Raw genomic sequence first — 15176 nt, 5'->3', positions numbered from 1 at the left:
GGGGATTTATTTAAAATTGAAGGCATACTGAACCAGCATGGCTACCACAGCATCTTGCAGCGGCATGCTATTCCATCCGGTTTGCGTTTAGTTGGACCATCATTTATTTTTCAACAGGACAATGACCCCAAACACACCTCCAGGCTGTGTAAGGGCTATTTGACCAAGAAGGAGAGTGATGGGGTCCTGCGCCAGATGACCTGGCCTCCACAGTCACCGGACCTGAACCCAATGGAGATGGTTTGAGGTGAGCTGGACCACAGAGTGAAGGCAAAAAGCCCAACAAGTGCTAAGCATCTCTGGGAACTCCTTCAAGACTGTTGGAAAACCATTTCAGGTGACTACCTCTTGAAGCTCATCAACAGAATACCAAGAGTGTGTGGAGCAGTAATCAAAGGAAAAGGTGGCTACTTTGAAGAACCTAGAATATAAGACATATTTTCAGTTGTTTCACACTTTTTTGTTCAATTTGTATATAATTCCACATGTGTTAATTCATAGTTTTGATGCCTTCAATGTGAAGCTACAATATTCATAGTCATGAAAATAAAGAAAACTCTTTGAATGAGAAGGTGTGTCCAAACCTTTGGTCTGTATTATATGTTTATGATAAACTGCTGCATTTATCACATTAAGGTTTAATGAGATTCAGCTGAATTTTTACTTTTAGAAACTAATTTCATTTTATTTTATTGTTACTTATTAACCCTTAAACCACTGCATCACCTTGGTTCTTTAAAGTCTGCATGCTACAATCTATTTCATTTCAAGCTTATTAGGCAATGAACTGTTTATTTTAGGTTGTCCTTTTCTAAGATTTTCTCTGTTTATAAAGTACATGTACATCAAACTGTAAAGAGGGGAACTAACATGCAGAGGGCCAAAAGTTTAGGTGCTTGGTGCAACAAAGGATATGAGGAAACTTGGGGTTTAGCTTTAACCAACACATTGCTTCAAACCGGAGCACATCTTGAAAATACTTCCAGAGAAAAACAGACTTTATTCCAATGAGTTCCTCAGTGCTGAAAACAAGTAAAGAGAAAAAAACAATTCATGTTGTTGACAGTAGATGGCGCTGAAGAATAGAAACAGTTTTATTTGGCTGAGCAAGTCGATTTATGGCACTTTGGGGCTTCAGATAAAAACACGTTAAGCCAACAAACTGTTTATTTTACATTGACCAGGAAATGACCTTAAAATATATAAGATCTCACTTCCTGTCTAAATAAAGATAGAAAAAAAAAAGTTAATTGTGAAGATGACGCACACTATTGGAGTCAATCAACCAACATTTCAGAATTTATTGATACCACTTTATGAATCCCAAATATGGCAGCATAATTACTCTAGAACTTATTTGGTGAAACGTTTGCTGTCTGTACGTGGTCCACACCCTGTTAAAAAAAGTACAGTTCATGGCAAACAAGAGAAAGATGAAATATCAGTCTACACAACTATGATTAATATCTCACATCTAACCTGTTTTCAGTCACTTATTGTACAGGTTGCTTTAGCATCCAGTCCTAAAATGCATTCTCACCCATTAAGGCCAGTTCCACTTAAAAAATAAAGAGGAAGAACACCTTTTCCTGACAAAATGACAGCCAAACTTCAACATAAATTAAGAGAAGAAAGTGCATCAAGTATTCAAGTAGGATGTGTTTTCTGAAAGAATAAGAAGGGAGAGATAACACTGGGAAAGAGCTGGTCATTTACAGGATAAGAGCAAAGACTGAGAAGCCAGACAAAACTCAACTATCAGGTCTCCATCACTAAAGTTCTGATAGTGTTCTGTGGTAGATCAGAACCTCAGTGTGGTGCCCATTGAGAGCACTACTCACACTAAGACAAAATGATGTGACTGACTACCTTTGACTGTATAAAAATGACATATTGTGAAGGCCATCACAGGCAGTGGTGGAGAAGGAGGCAGAAGATTGAGCAGGAGGAAATGAGGACCGCCATGTTTTTTTTTCCTCCAGCTCCAGTTTCATCTCTTGGCACGTCGTGGATCCCTGCCGTTGCTAATGGTGACGGAGGACTTTGTGGTTGTTGGGGGTCCAGCAGCATTGACGGGCGGTGCACCGTTGCCAGTTGACCGGCCGTTTGGGCGCCCGACACTGCCAAACGTTGGGTCGCGGGGTGCACCGGGTGTTGGGTTATTGGGAAATGGTGGCATTGCACCATTGCCTGAGGTGGAGACACAAGAAAGTCACTGAGATATTAGAAGAATGAAGGAAAATAAATGATTGACTGCTACAAACAAACCCAACTGCTTACAAGTCACTAAACTCGTTAACATCTAGAACTTTGAGAATGTTCCCGTTTTATTTCCCAGCACACTGAAAACAACTCTGGAAGCCTCTGCAGTGATTGTTGTACAATGATGCAACGGTATTAAAATTCCCTTTTGTAATTCTACAAATGGTGCCTACACCAACATCTCATCTACCGGAGGAGAAGAGCCATTTTCCTGGTAGCCCATTAACAAAAAAACATGAAAACCAGAGAGCTCACTGACCTGGTGGAGCAGGTGTACCTGAATTCTGATTAGGTGGCGAGTTTCCTCTCTGGTTCTGGTCAGGCTTACCCTGTTTGGAGGAGATAGTGTTAGATGCCAAGCAAATAAATGTAAATCTTATAAAAATCTATGAGTTACACTATAATAGTAAAGACTGAAGTTAAGTCATTTCAGTTTAAAATCTGAATCTGTCCAGCTTACACTGAAGTGACATTATTTCAGATTTTTGTAGAGTGAAGAAATGTTATAAAGCTGCAAATGAACCTAGAACCTTTGTAATATATCTGATGAGCCTTTATATGGCCCTAGGTCCTTAAGGTAACCAACATTAAAGAAAGCCATCGTGTTTTGAATGGGTGCATCACCACTCACAGACTTGTTCTGCTGGTTTGCTTGGCCTAGAAGCTCTGGGTTTGGTTCACTGAAGTTGGGCACCTCCGAGTACACCATGCAAAACCTGGGAAAGAAAAACGCTGGTTTAAAAAAAAAAAAAAAAAAGACGGTCAAGGAGATGAAAGACGACGTTACCTTGCCCCCCAGGGGTGACCATCCCTCACCTGCTTCTTTGCCTTGGCAAACAAATATAGACAACCATCATTCATCTGCTCAATTCTCCTGGAAGGCGCAGATAGACATTTATAAGAAATGCTCAAATCTGCCTTTAATCCAAACGACTATTTTCCATTTAATTTCCATTGTTGTTTTGGGGGGAGGGTTGGAGTTGGAACCAAACACCTCGAGCATATTTTAGTTGGCATGATGGGGGGTAAATACAAGTAGCTTCTTGCCAAATATTGACTATTCATTTTATCAAGTGTCTTATAGCTGCTTCATAACTGCTTATTAATTACTAAAAGGGTCATACGTGGAAACTACAGCTTTAAATCTAGAGAAAAATCTCTGCTCTGCTTTAATGAACCGTTTGGTAGGCCAGTGTTTTAGGTACCATGCATTAAAACTGGTTGTCAATCATACGTTTGGCCACATGGGTGTATTTTCATTGACTTATACACACCCTGCAAGATACGAGTGACCAACATCCTACTGCTGAAGGACAGAGAGGAGGACACTGGAGTGACATAAGTAGAGGGTTAATCAAGTAGATATTACCATGGCAACATTACATAATATGATTTTCTAGTGTCAGGGAGTCTCCAAGTCATACCCCTGTATTTATACTATGACAAATTAGTTATTTCTTTTATTTTAGGTAGGCACTTTCATGAATTTTAGGAATATGGTGAAACTTTACACATAATTCAACTGTTTATTATACCAAAGTAATTTTGAGATGCCAAAAATATTTGTCAACTTTTAAATGGACCTTGATGACATTCTATAAGGTCCATTTTGTTGATGGACCCACCATTGCAACTTGAACTACTCTGGAAACATCTTCCACAGGGTTTACGCAGAGTACACAGCGCTACCCTGGATCAAACCACAATACCTCAGACCGACATCCTGCTGGTACATCTTTAATAATCAGATCACATTTTCTTTAAATTCATTCTTCTTTTAAATTGTATTTCATTTGGCTTGTGTGAGCTGTGTTTATTTTGACTGTGGTCCGCTGCCGTGTTTTAAAGTTCCCTACTAATAAAGTTGTTCTTTTTCAAAAGGGGCTATGAAACGTCTGCCATGTGAGTTTAAACAGATGGTTTAAACAACCCTAACCATAAAAGTCAGGTTAGAAAGATCAAAATCAAATCAAATTACATGGGAAGGAGTGAAATGGCCTGCAGTCCTCAAGATCCTATGAGTTTAAAAGTTCTGCTCACCACAGAGTTTTGTCATTTAAAACAAACCTGGCTGCAGATACTCACTCTCCAATCTTCTGAAGATCTCCTCCTCTTCCAGTGTATAGGGTCAGGCAGCCTTTCCATATGGACGCATAGCTTCAAAAACAGAAAACATTAGTCATCTGCAGAAATGCCTGTGCAGACAGCGATTTGTGCAGAGAATTCAACTGGTTTGAGCAAGCACAGATTTTACAAGTCGTCTCAGGGACAGTCCTACCCTCTGGTGAGCTTGATGATATCCCCAGGCTGAATGAGGCTCCCCAGTTCGTCCCAGACTGAGATAGCTATGCTCCCGCTCTTGTCTGCCACCTTACAGGATCTCACTTCATGTCCGTCTTTCGTCTTCGTCACTCGTCCTGAGAAAAGAAAGAAAAAACATGACAAACCAAAGCAGAACTCGGTGGTACACAGCAGGGCTCTCTGTGCGGTAACTGAACACCGCCGCCGGTCCCTTTAAGAGACACAAACACTAGTGGATGTGGAGCAGAGAGGCTAGTTTAGCCTAACAACTCACCGATCTCCAACACGATGAACACAATATTCAGGTTCTTGGAGCCTGGTTTCACGTCCTTTATCAGGAACACGGCCTCGTTAGAAGGTGCTGCCATCACTGGTTAGCTTCCTCTCCTATTTGCCTATTTGGCTGTTAGCTTTAGCCTTAGCGTTGCTAGTTAGCCTGCTAGCCGGAGCCCTGTTCCAGAAACGGTTTAAACCGCTTCAGAATCGGGGCAAGTATTTGCTTTAATTCAGGTTAACAAGTTACTGAACGCATAAAGAACATTAGAAGGTCATTGTTGTCTCCCGCAGCACAAACACTGTTAGCGGAATGCCTTGTTAGCTCACAGTTAGCTACCTTCGGTTAGTTTCAGGCTGCATTATATGAACAGTTTTTGTTTCCCGACTATCGCCATAAGAACGGTTTCATTTTGCACATAACACCAGCTAACAGGTTAAACGGTAGTAAGAAGTATCAGTTTTGGCAGACAACAGTCTCTAAAATACTCCCCGCAGCCAGAAGAAGCTGGACTCGCTGATCTGAAGTTATTTGAGAAATGTTAACCACAGGCTGCTGTCAAACTGAGGAAAAACCATCCCTGAACCTGAACCGCTCATACAGCTGCTCTGGTGCTTAACGCACGATGTTTCCTTTGTGTGGCTCAGAGTATGAGGAGCTGTTTTAGCTTTTAACCGTAGACTGACCAGATGCTTTGTTATAACTCTAACCGAGTCTTTGTCAGGTTCAGATTACCCCAGAAATATCGGGAATAAAGTGTTCTGAATGTTAGCCACTCCTGGCCCAAACTAGCAAAGCTAACCATAAAAGCTTGCGCCAGCTGCTCACTGTACGAACTTTTCCCTGATTCTACAATGCCCCAAAAGCTACGTTAGGGCTGTCTGCCGGTTGTTTTTATACGGCTTGGACTGTACCATTACCAACTTAACAGGAGGGGTCAACTTCACTCATACCACAGGCTCATTAAGCGTGACGCTTGGGGTTGTACGTCAACGTGGCCGCCATATTTTGAGTGGATAACAACACTGTCTGACGAACAGGGTGCCCAGATCAATTGCATTTTTACACTAATATACATGTTCACTATAATATATATATATATTGACACAGATATATTTAAATGTCTTAATTGAGTGCAAATGGAACCGAAGTAAATTTCCTTGTTTGCGTCACAAACTTGGTAAATAAAGTTGATTTTGAAGCAACCTCAGTGTTTGTGGTATCCTGAACGCCCAGTTTCTAAGCAGACATAAGCAAATCTTGCCACTCACAATATGGTTAACAGCTTTGTCAAAGGATAAATAAATTGGTTTGTTCTACTGCCGTGTGTCCCATGGGTTTCCACGCGAGAAAGAGATGCCCTCGCGAGATATCAGCAACAGAGTTTTTATAAACTTAATCATGGATGTAAATTCTCAAAGTCAATTCTCATGACCTCATCATGGGTACAATCACCCTGATTAGTTTTTATGTTAGTAAAGAAATGTTTGACTTGTGAACTCAAGAGTGTTTGTCATTTAAGATTTAGGATGAGGCGCCATTGTTTTCCTTTTTTTGCCAGGCAGACATACCACTGGGTAATTAACCAGAATGTGTTGCACAAACATCACGCTACTCTTGAAATCCGGCCGAGAAAAAAAAAAAAAAAATCGTCACGGACAGGATTCGAACCTGTGCGGGGAAACCCCATTGGATTTCGAGTCCAACGCCTTAACCTCTCGGCCACCGTGACAATACGTACCAACAGGATACAGTCCGATCATAGCTCTTGCATTTTCAGTGGTACATTTCTGCACAGATCCGTTGTGTTTTCTTATGTTTATTCACTCGTTTCTATCTATTTAATAAATGTTATCGAAGGGTGACGTGGCGAACGCGCACTGACTGTGTACCGCCACTTCTAACACTAGAGGGAGACAAACACCACTAGACTACAGGGGTTGGACAATGAAACTGAAACACCTGGTTTTAGACCACAATCATTTATTAGTATGGTGTAGGGCCTCTTTTTGCGGCCAATACAGCATCAAGTCGTCTTGGGAATGACATATACAAGTCCTGCACAGTGGTAAGAGGGATTTTAAACCATTCTTCTTGCAGGATAGTGGCCAGGTCACTACGTGATACTGGTGGAGGAAAACGTTTCCTGACTCGCTCCTCCAAAACGGCTCAATAATATTTAGATCTGGTGACTGTGCAGGCCATGGGAGATGTTCAACTTCACTTTCATGTTCATCAAACCAATCTTTCACCAGTCTTGCTGTGTGTATTGGTGCATTGTCATCCTGATCCACGGCGCCGCCTTCAGGATACAATGTTTGAACCATTGGATGCACATGGTCCTCAAGAATGGTTCGGTAGTCCTTGGCAGTGACGTGCACCAACAATTTGTCCTCTTTTGAACTCTGGCATGTCACCCATAATGTTGTGTGCATTTCAATATTTTGAGCAAAACTGTGCTCTTACCCTGATAATTGAACGTTCACTCTCTGCTCTTACTGGTGCAATGTGCAATCAATGAAGACTGGCTACCAGGCTGGTCCAATTTAGCCATGAAACCTCCCACACTAAAATGACAGGTGTTTCAGTTTCTTTGTCCAACCCCTGTACTTCTCGGCTGGATAAATGTCCTTCACATGGAACATACAGTCCCTCACAGCAGGAATCATATCCCTTAGTTTTTGAACCTCAATACATTTTATCAGGACTGTATGTGAGAGACGGACACAAAGTGGTTCGTAGTCGGATGTGGAAGCAAAACAATACATGGTTTTTAGTATTTTTTTTATTTTTTTTTACAAACAATGTACAATGCAGTTACAACTTCAGTTCTTTTGTGTTATATCTCCACAATCTTTGTACATATGTTGATGTCTATTCTTCTATGTTCAGTCAGTTTGCACAGAGACAGTCTTAGAAGATCAATTTCCAAGCCTTTCCACCGGTTTTCATTCAGATTTAGGTCTGGACTTTGACTGGGCCTATCAGAAACATAAATATGCTTTGATCTAAAATATTCCATCAACCCAGTCTCAAGTCTTTTGACAAGTTTTCTTTAAGGGTTGTTCTATATTTAGCTCCATCCATCTTCCCATCATCTCGGATCAGCTTCCTTGTCCCTACTGAGGAAAAGCCTCTACCATGTTTCACTGTGGGAAACATGGTAGAGGCTTCAATGTGTTCAAGGTGATGTGCAGTGTTGGTTTCCTCTACATGTAGAGCTTTGTGCGTTGGTCACAAATATGTACATTTTTGCTGAGTTCTTGTGACAAACTGCCAATTTTTCAACAATTGCTTTATTTTTGCTACTCTTTCATAAAGGCCAGATTAGTGGAGGTCGTGACCAGCAGTTCTCATGTCAACAGATTCTCCAACCTGAGCTGTGGATTACTGCAGCTCCTCCAGAGTTACCATGAGCCTCATCTGCTCAAAGATATTTGTTTATAACCTTACCCTGTTTTAAACAACTGTCTCCCTGACCTGTCTGCTGTTTCTTGGTCTTCATGCTGTTTATTCACTAATGTTCTCCAAGAAACCTCTGAGTTCTTTACAGAACAGTTGGATTGATACTGAGATGTTGATGCAAACAGCAGGACTCTTTTTACTCATAAGGAATGTTATGTTCTGTGTGTTAGTGTGTCACATAAAACCCTGCTAAAAGCATTAAGGTTGTTGTTTGTTACAGAACAAAATGTGGAAAATGTTTTTGTAAGGCAAGGTAATGAAATATGTTTTTAAATATTGATATGATCCGTTTTAGTTTCAAGTACACAAATTTAATCAGAAATTCATTTTTTGTGTTATATTGTTTAAAGTAGAATATAATGTTATCAAAGATACCAAAATACTAATTTTGTAGCATCTCAAAAAACCTTTTTTTCTGTCTATACCAATCAGGGGGTTATTATATAATTACATACTTTTTATTCTTCTGGAAAACTGCTAGAACAGTTTTTATTTGAGGAAACAGAATCTTCCATGGCAACAGTTTCACTGATAGAGCCATGCAGAAGTCCACTTTGTTCATTTGAGTGTTCATCTAATTAGAAACTGCAAAACCATTAAAGATTACAGCGGGAGGATGACCATAATGTTTGGCTTTAATAGTATCAAACAACATCTGAAAGGTGCTGAGAACAGAGCAAGGATCTGCTCACTCTTGTCTGTGTGGATCCAAGCTTTCACGTCTTTTTTTTCCTCCAGACGGACCAGCAGATGCTGGTCAATGAGCCACAATGACGAGGAGCAGAGCCTGGCAGATAGATAGATGGACATGATGTTACCCTTCACAAAAAAGATCTGGAAGAACGAGCACAACAAGATGGAGCCGAGGGCCAATCATTTATCCCAAGAAGTGAAGGCAGCCCCCTACAGCTCAAATCTGTGTGCTAATCTATCAACAGATTTCAGATTCATTCCAGCAGATCAGAGGGAGTTCCTGACACAATCATTTTGTTTATGTAGATGGTTTATTTGGTTTTGGTTCGGCAGGTGTTCCCTTTGGCTTTAATGAATGCTGTTCAAAAACCCGTTGACCTGGTAAGCTCAGGTCAGGCTGACAAATGTTCCTTGGTCTTAATTCACAGAGAAGTTAGATTAGCATTCACCAATAGACAATTTGCACTATATATTAAGGATTAGAAAGGTGTACTTAACAAAGTGCCCAGTGGGGGTAAAAGGTTCAGCTTTTGACGGGGTTGAGCTTTGTGTTATCAGGCAGTTCCCAAAGAGTCTGACAGTTAGTGAAACCAGTGTATGGAGTTCACTGGACACAGAAGATGCCCCATAGACCCATCGGACCAGGGGTTCACAACCCTGGTCCCAGGTGCCTGCATGTATTACACGTTTCAATGTTGCCACCCAGCTGATTTAAATGAGCAGTGACATGCTAAAGAGGTGATGCAACATTATAATCAGATATTAGGCCCTGAGGAGCAGCACCAGGGAGCACTGCATTAGCCAGCACCTTAGCTTGATCTGGATCACATATTTGGGTTTGTGGAACAGCAGGTAGTTGTACCGACTCCTCTTAATGATGACCGCTTATGCCCCCAGGGCCTTTTTCTAGAAATGCCACCTCTCTTGCCACTTGAATACTTCACCTCCCCATCACTGGTCTGCATGCAGGCCACATAACATCCATATCAGACCAGTCCTGCTTGGTCAGTAAGAGGGAAACACTTTTCAGGGTATATTTTAGTGAAGCCACTCTTCATCATGGCCTTACCCAAACAGTTATCTAATGCTAGCTTCACATTGTGAATCAGTGTAAAGTGCTGCATAAAGCAGAGTTGAGCAACTGAACCACTCCCTCAGACTGTGACTCATCACCACCACACCTCTGAGGATCTGTAGGTTACCTCTGTGGCCTACAGACCATTTCACCTCAAGTTACCCAAGAAACGCAATTCAAACCTGCTCTCTGACATTTTCTACCACATAATCAGCTACAAATAAACAACAAAGACAGTGTTATAAAATCTTTATTGATGTATGCAATTCTAAACTTTTCAAAGATACGGCATGTTTACAGGAAGCATATGTGACGGAAAAGTTCTTTGGTTTAAGTGGCTAAGAGAAAAGCAATCATCCTGATGTTACCTGCAATAACACACTCTAACAGAGCCGATTTCACTTTCAGCAAACAAAGCTTCTCACGTGTTTTCGACTGAAAAGTGTCATTTTAAAACAAAACCTTTAAGCATGCCAGAAAACACAGAATAAATGATGTTTAATGAACCAGCGGAAACAATACACAAAATACATTTCTAAAGGAATTCAAACAAAATGATTGAACAAATTTAACAGAGACAATGAGTTGATTAGAAGAAAATCCGTCAAATTATTTAGAGTTTTGTCCAATTACAGATGCCATAGTTTGTTTATAGCACAAAAAGCATACGGTGAAGTGATGTTACACCTGTGTTATATGTCCCGTCTTCCAGCTCCTGTATTTGTCATATTTAAATTCCGTCATGAATATAAGAGTAGAAACTATTCATCAAAATATTTCTGACAAGCCTTAAATGACAGAAGAGTTTGATTATATGCAGCAATCAATAAAAACTGATCTATATAGAAAATAATAAAACACAACCGGGCAGAATATCCAAGAATACAAAAAGTTAGTATATATTAGAATATGCAATATGAAAGTGTTTCATTTTTGTTTTATCGCTTTTTTGCTGACGGGTGTAAACAAGCAGGAATAACTCTGCAATTCACTAAATATTATTTTTTCCTACTGAAATATATGCAAGTATATCTAAACAGTGTAGATCAACTAGAAAATGTCCCATTTTCTAAACTTCCCAACGGTTTCACACAAATAAAACTTTTATTTTGTAGTTATATATATATGTACTTGTGCAATAACAAACCTTAAAACGAACATTAAGCTTCTAGAAAGACCTCTGGCATAACTGGAGACTGATTTGATCAGTAAATATGTGATTTTGGTCAGTCAAAAATACCTTTTGCACAGGTAATGTGGAGCTTTATGAACTTTAAAATGTGGTTTCTGCAGGTTGAAATGAGGGCAGATTATTTATGTTTTAAACATAAAAATTCTAAAAAAAGAACATTTATTGCCTTTTTGGGATTAATTTAATTCAAAATCAACAGAATTTATGTGAACTTAATTCAATCCGAAAAGGAGGTTGCCCACTCCTGCACTGCCAGATATCAGATTGTCTATCCCATAAAAAATGTGTTGATTCCCACAGTTAAAGGCATCACAGACTCTCAGTTTCATTGCCGCTCTGCAAAAAAAATGCAGCATGAAATCACCCAAGGCATCTTTATCATCCCTTCCAGCACCTGAAGTACTTTCCCACAGTTTCCAGCACAGTTGCTCTCTTTCTCCAACATGCTTAAGTGTCGGTGCTCCTCCAGGAGCAGAACACCTGTGGCTCCTCAAGAACCTCCACCACCTTCAACCAGGAGGCCAGGAGAATGAAAGATGGGCTGAGCAAGAGTCATCAGTCAAAGCTGGGAATGCTGTTCTCTGCTTTTAGGTGCTCCTGTATAACCGATCTACAGTCTGGATCCCTGGCAGCTGTTATGACCCCATTAATTATTTTTAGGAAAGTTTTGGCATTACTCAGTTTTAATTCACGTTGATCAATATTTTTTTTTCTTCAGAAAACCTGACAGTCAACTAATGTTAATGTAAACTTTTTTTTATGTCTTTGTAAAATGCTAGCTATGATCCACAAGGTGAGGGATGAAATGAATTAAATGAAAGAGACGTTTCTGGTATGTTTTACTCCCACTCTTATCGCCTAAAACCACTGGAATCCATCCCTACAGAAGTGCAAATTAAACCAGCTTGTGCAAGTTAAAGGCAGGGCAGCAGGATGCCTGAGCATGCATTAGGCATGGAGGGTGTTACAGTGATGGGGTCCTGGAAAATGTTTTAGAAAACAAAATGATGTATTAGGAAAGACAAACATGGGCAGAGCTTTTACACAATCAATAAACATTGAGTTTTAGATGTAAATACATATTTAAATAAAATGAGCCTCCGGCATAAAAGAAATAGGGATCTGCAGCCCTCCACACCAAAGCAACGCAAGCATGGGTTGATAATGATGACACAGGAGCTTAATGGCCCGCCTGCTTGTTTCTAAGCAACAGTGTGAGAAAGGTTCAGGTTCCCGGTGATCTACGGTAGCAGTGGAGAGCTAGTTGTGAGTATACAGAAAGACAAAAGGGTCAAATAACTGTTAAATAAACCACCAGGATTTTATGTTAGGCCAAAACTAGAAGTTATGCCGTTCTCTGTGTCCTTTCTTTATTTGCATTAGCTTAAGGCTGACGTTTTTACAGTTAAAAGAAAGGTATCTTTTAGTTTTAAACCAAATTGTGTGGAACATTTTACCTGAAGGGAACAGTTTAGTCCAGCAGGATGAAGATTATCTTCCTTCAAGAAAATTATGCTTTCTTTTTTCTCTCTTTTTGAGGGTTATTTGCAGTTTAAAATACCTTTAAACAAACACTTTTCACTACTTTATGCTGTTGTACCAAACCCATACAGAATGGAAATCCCTAAAAAACCAATAGTTATACAGAGCTGTGACTTTAGTGTAAAGTTACATCCACAGTAATTACATCTCAGAGTAATGCCACCCAACCTTTGCAATTATCTCCCTTTTTATATATATATTTTATTTCTTTTTTTACAGTTTCTAAGTTAATTGTTTTCCCATGATATAAGAATACTTTACAGTTGTTCTAGTTTTGTCAGCATTAATATACTATTAATACAACATAAAGTTCATATGATCTTCTAAATAGGTATCAGTTACATAAGATCAGAAAAAGGGAAACCAGATCTCACCAAGGGGACTATCTTACAATTGCTGAGGCGAAAGAGAAGACAGCGTAAAGGCTACCAAATTCACCTGTTAGGTAGGATCTGGTCTTCCTCGGTTCAGGCTACAAAAAAAAAAAAAAAAAATCCAGTAAACAACCTCAACCCACCCACGAAAAAAAAAAAAACACCCAAGTGTTGGTTAGCTAAAAATGCAAAAACGCCTCATTCCAGCTCCAGCTCGACCTGGCAACTCGCTGCCTCAGCAAGTTGTGGTTTATTGCCAGAGGTTTTATTTTAGTTCTTTTTTTACTTTCCAGAAAACTCAAAAGGAACAAAAGAGGCTGTTTTTCAGCAAGGAACAGAGAATAAGAGGCAGACAAACACAGCAGGAGAAATATAGTTGCTCCAGCACCCTGGAGATGTGCACCCATGTGCACCAGTTTAACAGTGAGTTATGGTGGATTATTGGTGGATCACAACCTGACAACAAAACGGACCTGCAGTGGAACATTTCATCTGATCTCTTTAGGAGATAAAACCATTTGAAGATATTTACACTGCACTGGGACAATGAAAGGTAGAAGTTCAGACTATGGAAGTAAAGGTTTTAGTACTCAGTAAAAGTACACACACGTTTACAGTGGAAGGATAATTTGTGTCTGTGGGGTTTTTCTGTAATTTTAGAAACTTGAAGATGAAAAGAATAAAAAACGTGGACCTGATGCTTTAAACGAATGATATTAAGACACTTGCTCCACAGCAATTGCTTCTGTGGGGATCTGGACTTCAGCTGCTACCTCAATGGGGCTTTTCTGTTTCCCTTCATCCTCTTCTTCCTCTTCCTCCTCGGTAGCATCTTCATCATGCTCTGGCACCGCCAGGCCAGCCAAACCCTCCCCATTGATCTCACACTCAACGCTTGATGATTTTCCATTGATTGACACCTCTGCCTTGACACTCTCTGTTGTAGACGGACGTAAGGTCTCCAGAACCTCTTGCACAATGCCCTCCTGGGTGTGCACCTCCCCTGAGGGAATCTTGCCTTCTAGACCTGCCAAAGGAGGAATCTCCACATGGGCGTCTCCTTCAAATGATTGCATTTCTTCAACAACCACATCAACATCTCTGATCTTCTTGACATTGAAGGTCAAAGGGGAAATTGTGAAAGAAGAGGCCTTGGAAGTTGGGGACTTAGGGTGGCTGGGGGTGAAACTCTTCTTGATTTTTTCACGCTTCTCTGGAGGAACAATCTTTGAGGTGAGCTGTGTTACCTTCTCTCCAATCTTCTCTCGTGTGAAGGCCTTCTTTATGCTACCAACTTTCTTCAGGCCGGAGCGTTTGAACTTCTCAGACCTTCTTTCAAATTTGATGGGAGAAACCTCGTACCCGTCCATCTCATCATCATCTCTGTGGGATGCAGCACCTGGAAGATCAGGATCCTCATCTGAGGACAGGCTGACTTTCTGGAACACCTCGTCTTGAGTATGACTGCCTTCAACAGATCCGGTGATAGATGGAGCAGGATGGATGGTGGATTCTGTGTCATACTGGCTTGGTACGGGAGTCTTGGGGGAGTCCTTGACCACTACGCTGGCAGGAATCTGATTGTCTTCCTATTGGGAGACATAAGAAAAAGAAGACGGATGTTAAGAAGGTAATACATAAATTTGGTTTCTTTGATATTTTACGGTTAAACTCTGTCTACTGAAGATTTCTACATAATTCCAAACTTTTGCTGTAAAGGCAAAATAACAATCCTGGTAGGAAGAAATTACACACTGTTTCTATTCCAGGGTGTTATGTATTAGGTGACAATAAAACAGGACCCTACCAGGTTCTGTAACTATTCAAATTAAACGTAAACCACACAAAAACAACAGATCCAGACAGTCATTATTCTAATAAAGATTAGCCGTTGTGTTTGAGATCATTATCCGTTCGACGACTCAGTTTGGGTGAAGTTTCAGCTGTTGGACAGAAGAACTCATATTTGACTCTAGAATACTCTGGTTCACTCAGTGA

General features: G+C 40.3%; 2 protein-coding genes and 1 non-coding gene across 3 annotated transcripts in view; all 3 read right to left on the bottom strand.

Moving 5' to 3' along the window:
• Positions 1–1286: 1286 nt before the first annotated feature.
• Positions 1287–5725, bottom strand: nabp1a (nucleic acid binding protein 1a). Its single transcript, XM_047371581.1, has 6 exons — positions 4838–5725; positions 4541–4679; positions 4348–4419; positions 2894–2978; positions 2522–2591; positions 1287–2190 (listed from the first exon to the last, which is right to left on the bottom strand). Exons 1-6 carry the CDS (start codon positions 4929–4931, stop codon positions 1991–1993), a joined length of 660 nt encoding a protein of 219 aa, XP_047227537.1. The 5' UTR covers positions 4932–5725; the 3' UTR covers positions 1287–1990.
• A 762-nt stretch (positions 5726–6487) lies between these two features.
• trnas-cga lies at positions 6488–6569 on the bottom strand. Its single transcript has one exon. It is a non-coding gene; the product is annotated as a tRNA-Ser (tRNA).
• Positions 6570–10304: 3735 nt separating this feature from the next.
• Positions 10305–15176, bottom strand: part of LOC124871607 (caveolae-associated protein 2-like) — a 29661-nt gene continuing 24789 nt past the window's right edge. The window contains exon 2 of the mRNA XM_047371049.1: positions 10305–14767. Within this exon, the coding sequence (XP_047227005.1) occupies positions 13895–14767 (873 nt within the window). The 3' untranslated portion in view covers positions 10305–13894. The remainder of the gene's footprint in view (positions 14768–15176) is intronic.

The sequence above is a fragment of the Girardinichthys multiradiatus genome, chromosome 7 (assembly GCF_021462225.1).
Source record: "Girardinichthys multiradiatus isolate DD_20200921_A chromosome 7, DD_fGirMul_XY1, whole genome shotgun sequence".
NCBI lineage: Eukaryota > Metazoa > Chordata > Actinopteri > Cyprinodontiformes > Goodeidae > Girardinichthys > Girardinichthys multiradiatus.
The sequence above is the reverse complement of the archived record's forward strand: the minus strand, read 5'-3'. Positions and strand labels throughout refer to the sequence as shown.

What these genes read in the sequence shown, in the direction of transcription:
- nabp1a (XM_047371581.1), bottom strand. Translation starts at nt 4,931, where the DNA reads ATGGCAGCACCTTCTAACGAGGCCGTGTTCCTGATAAAGGACGTGAAA. An exon ending in ATCATCAAGCTCACCAGAGG is followed by an intron (nt 4,420 to 4,540) that starts GTAGGACTGTCC and finishes CTGTTTTTGAAG; the next exon opens with CTATGCGTCCATATGGAAAG. An exon ending in AGGTACACCTGCTCCACCAG is followed by an intron (nt 2,191 to 2,521) that starts GTCAGTGAGCTC and finishes TCTCCACCTCAG; the next exon opens with GCAATGGTGCAATGCCACCA.